The sequence below is a fragment of the Octodon degus genome, unplaced genomic scaffold, assembly GCF_000260255.1.
Source record: "Octodon degus isolate 3935 unplaced genomic scaffold, OctDeg1.0 scaffold00026, whole genome shotgun sequence".
Lineage (NCBI taxonomy): Eukaryota > Metazoa > Chordata > Mammalia > Rodentia > Octodontidae > Octodon > Octodon degus.
In genome coordinates, this window is record NW_004524602.1 from 9,723,095 (window position 1) to 9,740,458 (window position 17,364).

Below are 17,364 nucleotides of genomic sequence, written 5' to 3' on the forward strand. Positions count from 1 at the left end.
GTTTTTTTTTTGTTTTTTTTTTTTTGGTAACTGGAATTGAACTCAGGCCCTCACCAGGCAGGCAGTGTGCCACTGAACTGTATCCTCAGCCCTGGGAGGTTGAAGTTTGATAATAAAGAGAAGAACACTAAAGAGGAAGAGTTGTTGAGACTTACATTTAAAGTTGAGATTTTGCTGGGCATAGTGGTGCATGCCTGTAATCCCAGTACTCAGGAGGCCGAAGCTGGAGGATGGCTGCAAGTTTGAGGCCAGCCTGGGCTGCAAAGTGAACTTGGTCAGAACTGCATAGCAAGACTCTGCATCAAAAAAACCCAAAAAACTTGTTACAAATATTTTAGTAGATTTGAGGTTTGAAAATGGAATCTCAAAAAAGATAAAACATTGCAAGACTGATGCTGGACACATCATTCTCAAAAACAAAAATGACTGGAAAGTAATCTTTTTTAACTCTAAAAATGTAGTACTTTTTAATTGTTTGAAACAGGGTCTTACTATGTAGCCCCAAGATTATAAGCATGCACCACAAAGCCTGGCCATGAGTACAAAATTTTAAACATCTTTGAAAGACATGAAGCAAGAAAATGTTCAGATCCTGGTGTGGGGTTACAGCGATCCTTCCTAATGAGGGTGCAGTTTGTTCATTTTGTTCATGGTGCTGGAGAAGGGCCTGGACCCCTGAGCTGTGTTCCTGACCCTTTTGATTTTGAACTAGGGTCTCCCTAGTTACCCAGACTGTTCTTGAACTTGCAATCCTCCTGCATCAGCCTTCCAAGTAGCCTGGATTACAAGCATCTGTCACTGCATCTGACTGAGCTTGTTCATTTACAGAAGCCATCCTCAGTGTGGGTGGCATCCTGTCTTCATTACCGAAACGCAGGGTGTGGGTTTTTACCTTCAGCCTGAATGTGTGGGAGAGGTGTAGGTCAGCCTACTGACAACAGCTGGCTGGTCCTTACGTCCTAGCCAGTATCCCTTACTGTGGCCGCTAGAGGGCAACTACCTACTCGGGACAGTACACAGGTTCTATTTTTCATCCCACATGAAATCGGCTTTTTCTTTTTTGTTGAGATAGGATTTCTCTGTGTAGTCCAGACTGGCTTCAAACTCAGGGCAATCCTCCGGCACCATCTGTTAGATACATTTAAGCTTTCATTTTCTACAATCTGCCTATTCTTTAAAAAATAAAAAGGGGGCTGGGGGCTTGGCTCAAGGGTAGAATGCTTGCCTAGCAAGCGGGAAGCCCTGGGTTTGGTCCTTAGCACCAGAAACAAAAAAACCAAAACAATAAACCACAAAAAAGAGCGGAGAAACTGATCAGTCAGTCCGTGTGTTCCCAAAATTCTAGAAGTCATTTTGCAAAGGAGAGGACCCCAGTGGCTATGGAACATAGTTTTGTTCTCTGCTCTTAGGTTCTAAGTATGAATTGCTGAATTGTTGTCATCTAACATGGCTGAAGCCCCAAAACAACAGCTTATATTCCCAGAGATCATCTCCTCCACCCCCACCTCCAGTTCTAGATACAATTTCATTTTTCCAGTACCACAAGGAAGACCCCAATCACTTAGGTATCCCTAAACCTGCCTGCCCCTCAGACACCACCCCTAGCAAACCTCACATAACCCCAACGACCCTTGGTCTCAAGTCAGAGGATCCCCTATCTCCTTTAGATCCTCTCTGTGTCCTTGGAGTCAGTAAAGGCCTCTTACCTTTCCTGTCTCTACTGCGCTGAAAAACCTAACAGGCACCACTGCCACCTTCCAGGGCTGACAGTAACCCTGAAGAACTTCCTGCCAGGGAGGAGCGGCTGAGCGTGAAGTGCTGTCAGGGAGCAAGGGGACCACTGCCCCGCACAGGGACCCAATCGGCTGTCACCATCCACTATCAGGAGCCCATGCTCAAGCCAGGTGATGGAAATGAGGGTTTGTGTGAGAAGTGCTTTGCAATTTTTAGACTTCTTAGCCCTTACTTGCTGGGATATAGTGATGGGAGGGGCTGGCCATATAGCTCAGTGGACTAAAGCACCTGTTTAAGCAGAGTACAGTGGCTGGGGTTCCATCCCTGGCGGATTGAGACTGGGCGTGGTATGGTGCACCTGTAATCCCAGCACTCGGGAGGGTGAAGATGAGAATTACAAGTCTGATCTGTGTAGTGAGACCCTGTAAACCCTGTACTAAATACCAAAAAAATAAAGCAACAGGCGGAAAATGTGGGCCCTGTAGTGCTGGGGACAGGGAAGGCTGCAGCCCAGGATCCCAGGATGTGGCACCACTGTGCTGAGAGCCTGTGCCTTGCCTCAGCCTGCTCCTGCCCACCCTGAGCCAGGGCCAGGTGCCACTTGGTGCCCCGCTGTCACGGTCCTGTGTACAGGAGACACTGAAAGCCTGCCTCAGAAGAAAAGCTTTTATCCGTTTTAAAATTTGACAGTATATTTATTAGAATAAGAGATTAGATTTGTTAAACATCTGGATTAAAGTGATTAAAAGGATTTTCATAGTTTTTAGGCACTATACACACTTGTTTTACAATAGCATTGGTATCTGGATTGGGGAGAAGGTAGAAGTCTGACATGTTTAATGCCTTGATCCTTTTTGACATTCAAAATAAACCCACTATTTTAGAAACACTAATTGAAACCTAAAGCCATAGACCACTAAGTACCCACACGGCATATTTAAAAATAAATACAGAGACACAACCAGAATTCTCCAGATCACCAGGTAGACAAACACTGGTGAAGCCCCGGCTTTCATGGCAGTGAGGGGCTCTGGCTAGATTTTGATGGAAATTCCTGAATTCTACATCAAAAACAAAAAATAAAGTGATGTCCACTTTCCCATGATGCTTGAGTCACAACACAGCATGCGTCCCATGCGCTGCCGAGGACGGACTCTGAGGCCCTTCCTGTCTGCTGAGAGGAGGTGCCTGGCAGGGGGCAGAGCCGCCTGGTATCCCCAAAGCTGGAGACACCAGTGGCAAGGAGCCAGCGACATGGAGCAAGAACAGCCACAGTCACCAATTGTCACTGTTTGGCTTGGCATGTGTTTGATCACCCACAAACAGCCCCAAACACAAAGCCAACCCACTTCTGGTGACAATGGTGACCACAAAGACTATTAAAAGGAACATGAGTACAGCTTGGCACATGCTGCATCTGCCTCCTGGGTCACAGGTGAAATGCACATCTGAGGAGAAGCGAGGGAGAGGCCAGAGAGCCACCAGTGGCTGAGGATGCCTGGGCCACAGCTCAGATGCCAGCCGCGTGGGTCGGGGTGCTGGGCTGGTTAAGGCCAATGGTGGAGCACAGCCAACCTGCGAAGTCCACCTCCTCGGCATCAGAGCGTTTGATGAAAGCATGAACCTGCATGCAAGCATGTGGAAAATGTGTTACAGGAGCCACCAAAAGGGAAACTGGGTCTCAGAGCCAGGTAGCAGGGCCAGCAAGGCCCTGTGACCCTGCCTTCCATACTGAACAGACGGACGTACACATAGGCAGCCAGAGATCACCTCTGGAGCCCATCAGTGCTACAGTGAGGCCCACAAGCCTCCCTCCAGCAGCCCAGAATGGGTCTCCCAGCTGCTGTGAACTGACTCTGGACGAGGCACTACGCTGGGGATGTCCTGGGAGTCCTGGGCAGATGATGGAGGGGGACACCTAGTGCACAGGCTGGTATGGCGAGAATCTGAAGTACTGGCCTTACCATGAGTTGCTTCAAGTCTGCTCTCTCCGCTGGGTTTTTTATTAAGCTGGAAGGAAGGAAGGTAATGAGTGCTTTGGGCTGGGCCAGCTCCAGTTCACACTGCCGTCTGCACTTGGCCGTCCCTGCCAAAGAGGGCACTGAGCCCTCTGCTTCCTGCCCATGCACAATGGCATGTCCAGAGAAGTGCTGGGAGCTGGCCCACACCCAAGAGCCTGAGGCTGAGGACTGGGAGCCCAGCCTGGCCCCCAGCGCACCACAGCAGCAGCCCTAATCCACAGCATAGGTCCTGGCGCTGGCAAGAAAGCTACTGCACCGCTAGAGGGGAGAGGGTACCACTGTGCCCAGCAGAAGCAAAACTGGTAGTCTCTGGGCTGGTGAGATGGCTCAGTGGACTAAAGCACCTACTTAGAACAAGCTTAGCAAAAAAGCACAGGGACCGCGGTTCAATCCCCCAGCACCACATGCCAGCCAGCCCCGCCCCCTGGTGGGTGAGCTGGACACACACACACACACACGCACACGCACACACACACACACACACACACACACACACACAAATAAAAAAAAAAAAAAAAAAAAAAAAAAACAAAAAACTGGTAGTCTCAGGACTGGGGAAGGTAGGCTGATCAATCCAGGGCAGCCTTGCATGATCTGCACGAGTCCTACTTTTGATTTCTTTGTGGCACTGGGGATTGAACCCTGGGCCTCATATATGCCAGTGCTATACTGGAGCTCCAAGAGCCCTCCTGCTGCCTTCCAGATAAGGAGCAAACTTACCATTTATTTACAAAATCCTGAAATTCCAGACTGAAGACTCCATTGGGCAGTTTTGGAGGTGGCTGCAAACACAGGTGGAGGTGTAAGAAATGCCTGGCTCTCCCCCTCAGGCATCTCCTGCACCTCCGGCTTGTCCCGACCCAGTCCACCCCTCCTCCGCACACTGCTATCCCTCACGGAGTCCCAACTGTCTCCAAGCACAGTTAAGAACTGGAAGTGCATCAAGATTTTTAGCACTTGCCTGTCTGGTGGCTAACAAATCCCTGTTACTCCGTAGGCCTCAGTTCTGTTTATTCTTATGAAGCTCATGCCCACTGACCTCTGACCACAGCTCTAAGGGTGTAGCTGGCATGCAGCTGTCAAGAGCAGTTTCTAACAGGAGCAGCTACAAGGACGTACAAAATAGGCAGCTCAGGCCCAGATGCTCCGCAGAAATGAACTCCGAAGCCCTCTTTGCTGAGCCTGCAGAGGCAGAGGGCAGTTAATAAGGCATCCCCTGGCAGACAGCGGGCCTGGGAGGATGCGACCTGTGCACTGCAGAAGCGAGGCTGTCTTCAGGCCTCCGGCCAGAACAGCCACACTGCAAGGCTAATGCTGTTGTATCGCATGGCCCAGGAAAGGTGAGTCGGCTGCGTGACCTGTGCTGGGAGCTGTGTGGCTGCACTGGGAGCAGCTGACCCCCAACAGGGCCTAGGACATTGCTGCTCTGATGTGTATCCTCAAATCAACAAGCGATTGAATAATAAAAATGCAACATTAGCTGGGTACAGCAGTGTGCACCTATAACCTCAACTCTGGGGTAGCCAGAGTGACAGCAACACAATGAAACTCCCATCTCGGGCAAAGAAGACTATTACTAACATCCTTCTGATCCTAGGTTGACTATAAGCCAGCTCTTAGGACCAAGGGCCCTGCAGGCTGTCCCTGCTGCTGAGGGAGGAGGGGTGCGCTCCAGAGGCCAGCAGCCACTCCCAGCCAGGAAGGGCTGTGTCCTAGAAGGGCAGCCCAGGGCCCAAAGGTGGTAGGGGGGCCTGTTTGCTTGTCTGCATGAAGAGGACAGCTATGGCTGACCCGCTGACTGCTTAGGGGACTAAGTAGGCGCATGAGGTATGGCTGCAGGGAGCACGGCGGAGCACTCCCTAGGACAGGCTGCTATGCATCCCAGGCACCTCTCACCTCCACAGGGCTCTGCCCAGTGCCTAACTGGGTGGCATCCTAACTCCTGCCCCAGCAAGGTGCAGACCTGGCCACTCACCTGCCTCCATGGGGCTCAGCACAGCACTGCACACTCAGAGGTCAGCAAAACTTACTGGCACCCCACACCCTCTGGAGTGAACCAGGCTTTTCCCTGGTGAGCTTAGGGACCTTTCTGAGCCCAGAATGAGGTCTCGTTTCATAGAATGGTAAAGTCTTGAGGAAGGCAGAATTGGGTTGCTATCCTGTACCTAAGTGGGACCCCAGCTGCCTCTTCAGCATGTCAGAACCTGTCCCCACCCAGGCCAGCCCCTCCATCCCTTTAGAGGAGGAGGAAGAAGGACTCGGAGCTGCCTGCACACCCCAGGGAGGGGCTGACAGCTTCTAAACCAGCCACTCATCCCACAGCAGGAGCACCTGGGGACCCCAGTGCGGAGAGCACTTGGCTTCCCGCCCGCTGTTACCTAGGGGTGCCCTACGAAGAGCACACAAATTCCCAGTGAGGGGCTAGCCATCCTCACCTCGTTGACTATGTAATCCAGCAACTCGAAAATCGCCATGGGAGGCCGGCTGTCCATTCCGTATGCTACAGGTTTCATGCAAAGGAAAAGGAAAACTTAGAACAGCCAGGTGACTATGCATAAGCAGGATACGGGCCCGTGATGGCCACAGTCTGGGCCCTGCCACAGCCAAAGTGTGCACACTTCCGCCAATTTTGGGTGGCCACTAAGACAAAGTGAGTTTTTAAAGCACACACGGACAGGGATTTATGTACCTCTTCCTGCCTAGGAGGGGCAAATGGGGTGGGCCAGGACCCAAAGCCCAGCCCCCCGTGACTGGCAGCAGCCCCACAGGTGCCCCCTTCCCCTTGCCACACCAGCTGTCCAAGGGAACCTTGTGTATCACAGTGGCCACCACACAGTGCTCGGCGTGCACTTGGCCTTGGCATATTAAATATTCTGTGCCTCAGTTTCCTTACTTGTGAAACAGACCATAACAGTGCCCACAGCCAGAGGAGCCACTGCCGGGGTGGGCTCTCAGGAAGCTGGAGGCAACTGGGGCTGTGGGCCTGGGCTCTCTTCCAGCGGATGGAAATGCTCTGGCGGGGGAGGGCGGTGATGGCTGCCCAACAGAGGAATACGCTACAAACCACAGAACCTGTGTGTGCGCGTGTGCACGTGCGCGCGCATGTGTGCCTGGGGAATGAACTGAGGGCCTCTGCACTGAGCTACGCCAGCCCGGGGTAGGCTCAAACCTAGGATCCCAGGGTGCTGGCATTCCAGGTGTGCATTTCCACACCCAGCTCGGCTCCATACTTTAAAGTGCCAATTTTTTTTTTTAAATATTTATTTATTTTTATTTATTACATTTATTTATTGTGTGTGTGTGTGTGTGGCCAGCTCAGCCCACCAGGGGACGGGGCTGGCTGGCATGTGGTGCTGGAGGATTGAACCGTGGTCCTTGTGCTTTGCCAAGCTTGTTTCAAGTAGGTGCTTTAGACCACTGAGCCATCTCTCCAGCCCTAAAGTGCCAATTTTATGCTATGTGAATTTATCTCAATGAACAATGTATCCACTGAGCAATGTCATGGTTAAAAGGCAACTAATGTTAAGTGCTAAGCACTCCGCCTAGAACAAAGTGGGCACTCAGCACATGGCAGGAAGTTGTATGCCCAGCCGTGATTCCCACCCCCACCTGCAGACCCCTTCCCCACCGCTCCCTCACTGCAGACAGGGGCACAGCCAGATGTGGGGAGCACACCTGTAATCCCAGTCCCTGAGAGGCTGAAGCAGGAGGATCACTGAGAGTTAAAGGCCAGCCTCCACTACATACCAAAACCTCAAAGCAAAACAGAGAGGCAGGGCTGGCAGAAGGTGCAGGGACCCAGCTGCTCCCAAACCGGAGAGTAAGTCCCCAAGCCCAGCTAAAAGCATAGCGGCCACTCACAGCTGAGGGGTCTCCCAGGTGTCCTGGGCCTAGGTGGTGTCTCGGCCGCATCTCCCTCCACCTGGCACCCGAACATCAGCTCCAACTCCTTGGCGTCTGGAGGGGGGATGGGGTACCTCCCAACTGCCATCTCCACCAGAGAAAGCCCCATGCTCCAGATGTCCGACTGCACTGAGTAGTGGGTGCCCTGCAGTCTTTCTGGCTGCAGAGAGACAGGAGACACAGATCAGTTACCTGGGACAGCTCCCAACCGTTTCAGGGTCCTCTTGCACTTGCTGTCTCAGTCATCCCCAAATCATGTTCACCAGATACTAGCTAACTGGGGTGCACACCTTCCTTTCTGCTCTCTCCCCTGTAACCTGCTCTGGGCCCACAGCAGCTCAGCCCCTTCTGGCTACCCTTCTCCAACCGATGGGCCACCTGTCTAAAAGGCCCACAGTGATAGGCTCATCGTCCTGCCTAAGGCTCAAATACGAAGCTTCTGGAGCACAAATGGGCTGATGCAGTGGATAAAGGCACAAAGGATCGAAGGCCAAGACAGCCAGATCCTGAGCTTCAGGTTCCTTGTCTGTAAAACGGAGTCGCTGCTGGTACTGATAACAAGGGCAAGACAGAATGCCCACTCTGCTCACTGGCATCACTGAGGAGGTGAAAACAAACCAATGAAAATGAAAATCTATGTCACATGTTGCAAATGCTCAACAAGAACGAGCTGACACTCGTGGGAAGAGTCCAAGAGAAAAAGGTATACAGTGCTATACAGAAGTGTTATTTTTACTGTGCATTACAGTATTTCAGGTAATGTGTATTTCAAGGACACCATGAAAACCTTTACTCTGACCATGGAATATTTATTTAAGTATTAAATTAACTTCTCCCAGGGAATGTGCCACTAACCCTAACGCTAGACTATTTTAGACTGACCACATAAGCACAAAACACAACACCTGAAACTGGGTCCCAAGTTTCAGGCCTATTTGCTGCTTTGAGACCAGCTGGCACCCAATGCCCAGGGGATGAGTGGCTCAGTTCCCAGCAGCTCAGGGAAGCAGCAAAGGGGATGACAGGGCAGTGTGAAGAAGCAGCCCATGGCCAGTGGCTTGTGGAGGGGTGCAAACAGCATGAGGGCTGTGATGGGGCAGAAGGACAAAGCGGGCAGGAGCACGTGCAAGGGGCAGGGCAGCTGGCTCCAACCCTGCCCTTTGAGGAAGAAGAAGATAACATCACTTCCCCGAGGCTTCCAGACAGAGCAGGACGTGTGTGGGAAGGAGCACCTGACCACACCAAGGCCAAATACAGGTACAGCTAGGCTCAGCCTCCTGGCCTGCCACCCACAGCCCCCAGCCGACCACGTGCATGCATTCCTCCCCGCCTACTTGACTCGGCTCACCCAACCTGCCGCCTCCTCCCTCCCCATCACCCTGCACCCGGTCCCTTGCAGGGGCCTGCACACACCAGCAACCAGACAATCACTTATCACCTGCCTGCCTTGTCCCACATCCGTCCCCAGGAACAAGGGACATCTGCAGCTGGCTCTGCTTCAGAGCTCGCAAGCATGGGGTCCACTACAAAGTGCTCCAGTGGTGGTGGGAGCCAGCTGCACAGAGGACAGGATGGATGCTGGCCAGACTGGGTCAGGTGACTGGGAGACAGGGTGGAGGAATAAGAGGAAATATGGGGAGGAGGGAGAGAAGGAAAGGAGGGAAGAGGAGAAGAGAAGAAGGAAGAGGAAGGGGGAGGAGGAGGAAGAGGAGGGAACGGGGGAGGAAGGGCAAAATGGAGACTCGGGAGCGGAGGAACTGCTGGCTGCTAAGCACACAGGTACAGGAAGGACTTAGAAAATGGTTTCTGTCCCAAGCAGTGATGCCGTTTGCTGCTAACAGAAAAGGAGAGGTGGTACAGCCTGCACTGAGGCCACACCAGGCACTCTGGGAGTAGGGACAACCTGGTAAAGAGGGCCTTTGAATGAGGCCAGGGCTGGGCTGGGCTGCTGCAATCTCTCCTCATCAGTTAAAACCCCAACTGCAGGCAGCCCAGGCCTGTGACACGCCGAGGTCATGTCACAGACACTAACTTGGAGAAGACCCCTGGGCCTCCCTCCTCTGCCACCTCTGCCTCCAATCTGGCACTCAACACAAGACTGGCTCGGTAGCAACGGCTGTCTCTGCCCCACCAAGAAGCCTATGGAATGGGACGTGCCGCCCGTACCGACATGTAGGACCTGGTGCCCACGAAGGAATTGGCCATGGAGTCAATGAGCTGCCCGCTGACCCCGAAGTCACAGAGCTTGATCTCCCCGCGGGAGTTGACCAGGATGTTGGAGGGCTTGACATCTGCAGAAAGAGGGACAGCAAGTTAGGGCAGTGATGCAGGCAGGCTGGGAGGGGCCGGGCAAGACGGAGTCAGGAACGGATGTCCCTGGGAGGCAGCTCTTGCCCTGCACACACCAGAGGCCCAAGCCCTGTGTCCCTCTAGTTCCAGGGCCAAAAGAGGGCATGGGATGAAGTGACCAATGGCTGCAGAAGCAGGAAAGAAATTTCTATTCTGAGGATGCCAGATTCAAGCCAGATGACCAACAGGAAGGAGTCAGTCACCACAGTCAAGCTTTTAAAGTCTGTTTAAGCAGAGCATGGTGGTGCATGCCTGGCATGCTAGCAGTCGGCAGGCCAAGGTAGGAGGATCACCATGAGTTGAAGGCCAGCCTAGCCTACATAGTGAGTTCAAAACCAGCCTGAACTGCACAGCAAGACCCTATTTAAAAAACAAAACAAAACAAAACAAAACAAAAAAAACCTTAAGTCTGTTTTTCCAACTCCTCCTGGTGAGAGTGTCTGTGGCCACATCACTAGGGCGGCAGACAAGCGCAGACAACGAGACTGCCACGCCCACGTAAATACAGCCCAGAGGCTAACCGGACACGCCCCCGTCCTGGACACAGAGCCAGGGCCTTTGCAAGGACTTCATTGCGCCCATTTATATTCTTCATTTGAGGCACAGTCTAACTTAGTCTAAGACCCTAAATTGCCCAATCTTTTCCTTCTGAATTTAAGCTTCTGTCTATAAACTTAGGCTGCTGCCTCAGTTCTAATTTCTATGACAGCTGAGACAAGGTAGCCCAGGTCCCAAGAGCTCGCTCAAGGTCACAGAGCAAACACCAAATAATGCAGAAAGAAGAGCCCAGGCCTTCTGACACCTGGAGCCACCCTCTGCCCACCTGTGGCTCAGCGCATGGTCCCAGGCACCTGCCACGTACGGGGAGGTGGCAATGTCAAACTGGTCAAATCCCCACTGTTCAGAACCTCGTATTTTTAGTGTGAGAAGGCTGACAAGAAAGGAGCCAAGACCCACATGCAGGGCCAGGTGGTCTGCGAGCCTCAAAGCAAACAAACCTAAAGCCAGGCATGGGCACTCAGGGCCAGGGGCTGCTCTGACAGCCAAAGAACGGGACCATGTGACCTCGGGGAGAGATGCAGGGCCCCACACTCCCTCCCCAGGCCTTGTGCTAGGACAGGCCCCAGGGCACAGGCAAGAGTCCACAGCTGCCTGTGGGAGACAGCACCCCAGGTCACATGTGTGCAGAGGGATCTGGAGACAGGCGTGCACCATGCACTGTGCTGCCTCTGCACGCAAGCAAGAGGAGCCCTGGCTAAAGAGACCAATAGCCTGAGTTCAAGTCCCAGCACTGCCATCTGCTGTCCCTGCTCCTCTCTGGGCTGGCTATGCCATGGTCAGTAGAGCAGCACCCGCTGTGCTCTCATGGCGGCATAAGGGTGGTGTCATGAGCCAGGGGCACCTCACTCCCAGACCTGCAGCCCCAAGGACACTTTCTACTGCCAGGATGTGGATATCAGTGGCACAGGGAAGGCAGGTGCCCCTTGTCCCTCTTGCTGACCTGGAAAGTCAGACAGGAGACCTGGGCACTTAAGACTGCCGTTCCACCACACGTACCCACCCCCTTCAGCAAGCCCTGGGTGCAGGACAGACCTCTGGGCCAGAAGGCTACCTTGTGGGCACCCTCGTCAGCCCAGCTCTGGAGCCAGCCCACCTGCAGCTCCCCTTACCCAGTCTACAGGCGACCAGAACCCCAGCATGGCAGCCCCTGCCACAGCTCTGGCCCCTTCACCTGCCTTCATCCTCCCCGCCTCCCTTCCCTGCCCTGGGCTACCTGACCTCTTCTATGCTGGCCCACCCTCCTATTCCCACCTCCAGCCAGAGCCCACCCTGCTCTTCTCTCGGGCCTAGGAGAGCGCCCCTTGTAGGGGATAGAACAGGCGCCAGCCCTCTACTTCCAGAGCCTCCCCAGCCCACAGGTCCTCTCAGATCCCTCAATGGCAAGAGTGATGCTGGAGGAGCCCAGGCCAGGCTGTGTCCTTCATCCTTGGGCTCCCAGGTCAAGGGCTTCCCTGTGGACCGCACAAGATGCCTAGGCCTGGTGCCCGACCCTGCAGTGACAGGTAATCCTTCAACCAAAAGAGACCTATAATGCCAGCACCAGAGGCTGAGGCAAGAGGATCACTGTGCATTTGTGCCCAGTCTGGGCTACGCAGTGGGATACTATTGCAAAAATCCAAACAAATAAATAGAAAGAGAGAATGAGAAGTTTTTATTTTAAAAAACCCAAACAACCTACAAGGAAGAAAGGGTGGGGTTTTCTTGGGGGGGGGGTTGTTTTATTTTGTTTTGTTGAGACAGGGTCTTGCTATGTAGTTCAGGCTGCCTTGAACTCAACGTGCAGCCCAGGCTGGCCTCAAACTCTCAGTGACCCTCCTGCTTAGCCCCCCAAGTGCATCACCATGCCCGGCTTCTGCTATATTCTGCCCCAGAAATAACTGCTGTTCAGAGCCCCTGAATTTCCCACAAAAATGTATTTCAAGGTTTAATTTCTAAGTATTTTCTCTCTCTCTAAAATAGGGGCTTGGGGGCCGGGGAGATGGCTCAGTAGAATAAGTGCTTCCCTGGCAAGTGCATGGGCCTGAGTTCAATCCCTGGTTCTGCCAAAATAAATAGATAGATAGATAGATAGATAGATAGATAGATAGATAGATAGATAGATAGATAGATAAAATAGGGTTTTGGGTAAAATAATTCAGGGGCCAATGATTTATCCCACAACACTGATATGGCGTGGCTGCCCTGAGCACTGAGGAAACAGGACACAGTCCTGGCTCCTATCTTTAAGGCTCTCACCACCAGGGGAGACCAAAACCAGCCCAGCCCAAAGCTCATGTGCACAGTGTGACAGGCAGCCACGGAGGTGGGCTGGGGTCTCCCAGGAGAAGCGTCGGACTCTCTTGAGAGTAGCACCCCTAGGCCTCCAGTGTCCTGGTGCCTTCCTTTTTCTTGGTTTAGGTAATAAAGGAGCTGTGTTCCCTAAGGTGTAGAAGGGTAGCCTTGAGAGACAGACAGCACCTCTGGGGAGCCTGGGACAGTCTGAAGAGAGAGAAGGCAGGAAGGAGGGGGCCTGACAAGTAGCAAGAGGGGTGACGCCAAAGAACAGACTTGCTCATCTGTGACATGGGCCAACTCCAAACTGAAATGATCCTGGAAAAGCAAGAACTGAAGGTTTCAAAAGGGCAAGCAAGACTATAAATGTCTTACTATTTATTTACTCACATAGTTCCTCGTGCACGCCAAGTAACTGCATTCCTGGGAGCCCCACTCCTGGCCCCCAATGAGGTTTTGGAGATGGTAATTCGAGGTTTCAGACCACCTCTTCCTGGCACTCTTGGCAAAGCCCTAAGACCTCTGTGATGAAGAACCAGAAAGGCGCCACGATGGGCAAGCTAACCTGTGGCCAGCCAGGCCCACCTCCAGCTCCAGGGCCCCGGGGGCACGAACTAGGAAGGAGGCAATGAAAACCCAGAGAAATCCAAAACCCCACCAGCCACCACTGCAGCCTCCTTTCCTCTCTCCTTCTCAAGTCAGCTGACAGCCGAGACGGCCTGGGAGGCCATGGAGCTCTGGTGTATGGGCACGTACTGGGCCAGGCCTGGGAAACATCTGTTCAACACCATGGTGTGAGCGGGCACTGAGACCTCGCAGCAGAGGCAGGATGCCCCAAGTTGGGCTGCGGTTAGCCCATATTCTTGATGGGGTGCCCTCCCCAGTACCCAGACAGCCAGACCCAGATAGCAGGGCTCCCAGGAAACCACAAAAAGCTCACTCAAGTCACTAGAAAGCTGAGGCTGGGGGAGGAGATGCTAGGGCACGCTGAGAACGCCATGGCTCTGCCCTGGCACCGTGGCTCAGCACCTGCTGCCCACTTGGGCAGATGCAGCAGAGCCTGGCGCAGAAGGAATCAGCCATCACTGTCCCACCAAGGGCTCCGGGAACAGGGCCCAAGCCTACCAAATGGTGTTCTCATCCCCATCCCCTCCACCCACAGCATCTAGAAAGCCTCTCCCCCAGAGACAAACGGCTCTGTCCTCCCATTCTGCACCCCTGGCTGCCCACCCACACCTTTCCCTGAGCCCTAGACACATACAGTCACACATACAGTGTCACAAAAACTCAGGATTGGTGGCATGAGCACATGCCATTCCAAGAAATGGCCTGAATTTTTAACACAGGATGTGGCAAGAGCCACAGAGACAGATTACACTGAGGGAAGAAAGGGAAGCAGAAAAGGAGGGGAGGGACTGGAAGGGAAGTGGGTGGTGGTGTTCCTGTGACACGCATGGACACTGAACATCCACAAGGAAGTTCCTTGCCAGAAGGAATCTCCCCGGCAAGAGAAGCCCACATGGAAGCAGCACCCCACCCCATACCACCCAGGTTAGAGCCCAACTTAGCACAAGGCTGGGCCCCACCACAGCCAGGACAGCCATGCTGACCACCAGAATGCTAAGCACTTGGTACTCAAACCAGACATGAGCTAAAATCCTCTTCTGACCCACTGCTGGCTAATGCTGCTCTGCAGGAGGAGAGAGGGTTAAAAGACTCAGCAAAAGGAAACACGTGGCCTATGGGTTCATCTTCAAACGAGGCCCTCTACTCAGGTCACCCTCTGTGCTTGTGACTGAGGATCCAGCAAACCAGGCATCGGCTATGTCCCTGGGTCATGGCTCAGCAGGAATCACCACCAGCGTCCAAAGAAGAGGTCAGAAGGCCAAGCTCCTCCCCTGGCTGGGGACACATGGAGACAGGGATCATTTGGGAGAGGCTATCTAGGGCCAGGGATATAGCTCAGTGATGTAGTGCATACCTGGTAAGCGCTAGGTCATGGATTCAATTTGCAGTAAAAAGAGAGAAAGAAAGAAAGAAAGAAAGAAAGAAAGAAAGAAAGAAAGAAAGAAAGAAAGAAAGAAAGAAAGAGAAAACGAACGACCACCTCCCTCCATACAACAGCTCTGGGGGAGGCATGCCTTCCTCCTTCATGCTCCTGAAGCTCTAGGTGCAGACTAATAAGCTAGAGACCCCGTCCCCAGTCCCAAGGCCACCAGCCCTGTGGGTCATTCAACAGACTGCGTCACTCACAGGGCCTCCCCTAGCCAGGGTGACCCAAGCAGTTCCAGGCACCTGACCCAGGAGAAAAACTCAGAAGCACTCTTTTCTCTGAAACAGGACTATAAAACGGGAAGCAATGGCCGTTTCTTGGAGAAACAGATGAGAGAGAAAAGATAACACCCTTTACAAGTACTGCATGTTCTACTGGAAGTGTAGGAGCTAGCTAACGGCAGGCGGGGGGTAGAGATCCAAGCAAGAGGCTCTGTGCGCCCTGCCCCAGAGGGAAGCACCCCGCGCTCCACACCAGCTAGCCCTTGGCTGCAGTGATGGGCCCGGTCCTGGGTAGATGCTCTCGCCAGAGCCCATCAGTGGGCCCAGCACCCGGGTGGGCCATAGCATGGCGGAGCTTCTCCTGGGCTAGGGAGCACCATGAACCAGGTCTGTCTGGAACCTAGGGAGGACCACTCTACTCTGAGTGAGGACACCCTGCCTGAGAAGGCTGCCCATGAGAATGAGCACAGCTGGGAGGTGGCTGCAGCCACACACTTCACCCTTCATCTCTGCCTTCAGACTTCCTGGAGACGCAAACCCACACAATCCTTCCTCTCATTAGTAATCTTGAATTCTGACACAGCCAAAGAATTCTGACTAATAAATTATGTCGCATCAGATTCTGCTTGAAATTGGCAAGGTAATGAGTCATGCATAAAAAATGACATTGTTTATGTTTCACCGTACACTAGAGTCGTTTACAGATCAGTCTCTTTCCCCTGGAAGCCACAATTCATTTAGGAGCTGTCTTTATGGCCTCCGTGGTGATTCATCCAGTACCTCGCACTTGGCAGGTATTCTATAAATATTTTACAAATACGAACTGCCTGTCTCAAATGAGGGAGGAGATTGTGCGGAGGACCTAGTGTGAAGAAGCGTGCACAGCACCCACCTACGCCTGGGGAGCGGCTCGGGGACTCAGGGAAAATGCGCGCTCTCCAGAGCCACAGGCCCGCCGCAGGCCAACTGCACCACCAAGGAGACAGCCAGACAGCTTGGAAGCAGCTCCCAAGGTGAAATCCAGAAGCTGAGCTCCTGTGCTGAGGACTCGGCTGCACCTGACCTGCTCCATGCTGGCAGATAGTGGCTCAGTGGCCAGGCTGACACCTCCTGTTCTCTCCATCCCCACCTGGTTGGATGCACCAGACAAGCAGAAAGCCAGCCACGCCTGGGGCATGACACACGCGCCTGGCAGAGGATGCCCTGACCAAACTATACCTGCATACACCTGGCCTCCTGCACCATGCCTATGCTGCTTCTGCTAAAGCTCTGGCAGCTGCTCTGCCTTGGTGACCCCCTCCCACCCTGGCCTTGCCTACAGTGGCATGCAGCTTTTGCTCCTCTAGCTTCCGAAGATTTGGAGCTTCCCCAGGATCCTTTAAATGACTAAATTTCAAGAAGCTTAAACCAAGTTTAAACCAGAAACCAAAGGTGCTTTCTGGCAAGGGGAATCACTGAAACCCTCTCCCGCCTGCCCGCTGAGCTAACACTGATGAAGGGCCCGCCATGCACCAAGCGCTGCTCTAAGTGCGTTGTGTGCACTGTCTTTTTTTTTTTTTTTTTTCGGAACTGGGGATTGAACTCAGGCCCTTGCACTTGCCGGAGAAGTGCTTATTCCACTATGCACTGTCTTATTTAATCCTCCCAACATCTTCAGGGAGGCCTCGGTTTCTCCATTCTCTTGAGATTTGTAAAAGCTAAGTAATCAGCCAACGTCATTAGTAAATAGCAGTCAAGACTTTACTGTTGTGAAAAGGTGAAAAAACAGACCACGATACTCTGTCCCTGCTATCTGCAAGAGACAGTCTTCACGTGCTTCCAGGCCGCCTGCTTTGGCCAATGAATGTCAACATGCTGATAATGCAGAGGCTGCAAAGACCCGAGAGCTGGGTACGTGTGTGCTACACTAGGCCCATGCCAAAGGAAGGAAGTGCTAGCCCAGGGGGACCACACAGGAAAAGAGGCCTGCCAGCCCACAGAATGCTGGAAGCTATCAAATTATTGTTGGTTTTCTTCTTTTTCTTTTTTTTGATCCCTAGGGGTACCAGGGATCAAACTCAGGACCTTACACTTGCCAGGCAGGCACTTACACCACTGAGCTATCTCCCCGGCCTACTGCTAACTTTTGGTGCACGCCTGTCATCCCAGGACTTGGGAGGCTGGGGCAGGAGGATTGTATGAGCTGGAGGCCAGCCTGGACAGTAGGGTGAATTCAAAGCTAACCTAGATAGCAAGACCTTGTCTAGGGGCC

The 17,364-nt window shown here is 53.0% G+C and overlaps 1 protein-coding gene across 1 annotated transcript in view; it reads right to left on the minus strand.

Moving 5' to 3' along the window:
• Positions 1-2,396: 2,396 nt before the first annotated feature.
• Positions 2,397-17,364, minus strand: part of Map2k1 (mitogen-activated protein kinase kinase 1) — a 66,094-nt gene continuing 51,126 nt past the window's right edge. Inside the window, exons 6-11 of the mRNA XM_004628799.2 lie at positions 9,825-9,949; positions 7,617-7,818; positions 6,191-6,255; positions 4,476-4,537; positions 3,699-3,744; positions 2,397-3,358 (exon numbers count right to left, since the gene is read on the minus strand). Coding sequence (XP_004628856.1) covers positions 3,245-3,358; positions 3,699-3,744; positions 4,476-4,537; positions 6,191-6,255; positions 7,617-7,818; positions 9,825-9,949 — 614 coding nt within the window. The 3' untranslated portion in view covers positions 2,397-3,244. The remainder of the gene's footprint in view (positions 3,359-3,698; positions 3,745-4,475; positions 4,538-6,190; positions 6,256-7,616; positions 7,819-9,824; positions 9,950-17,364) is intronic.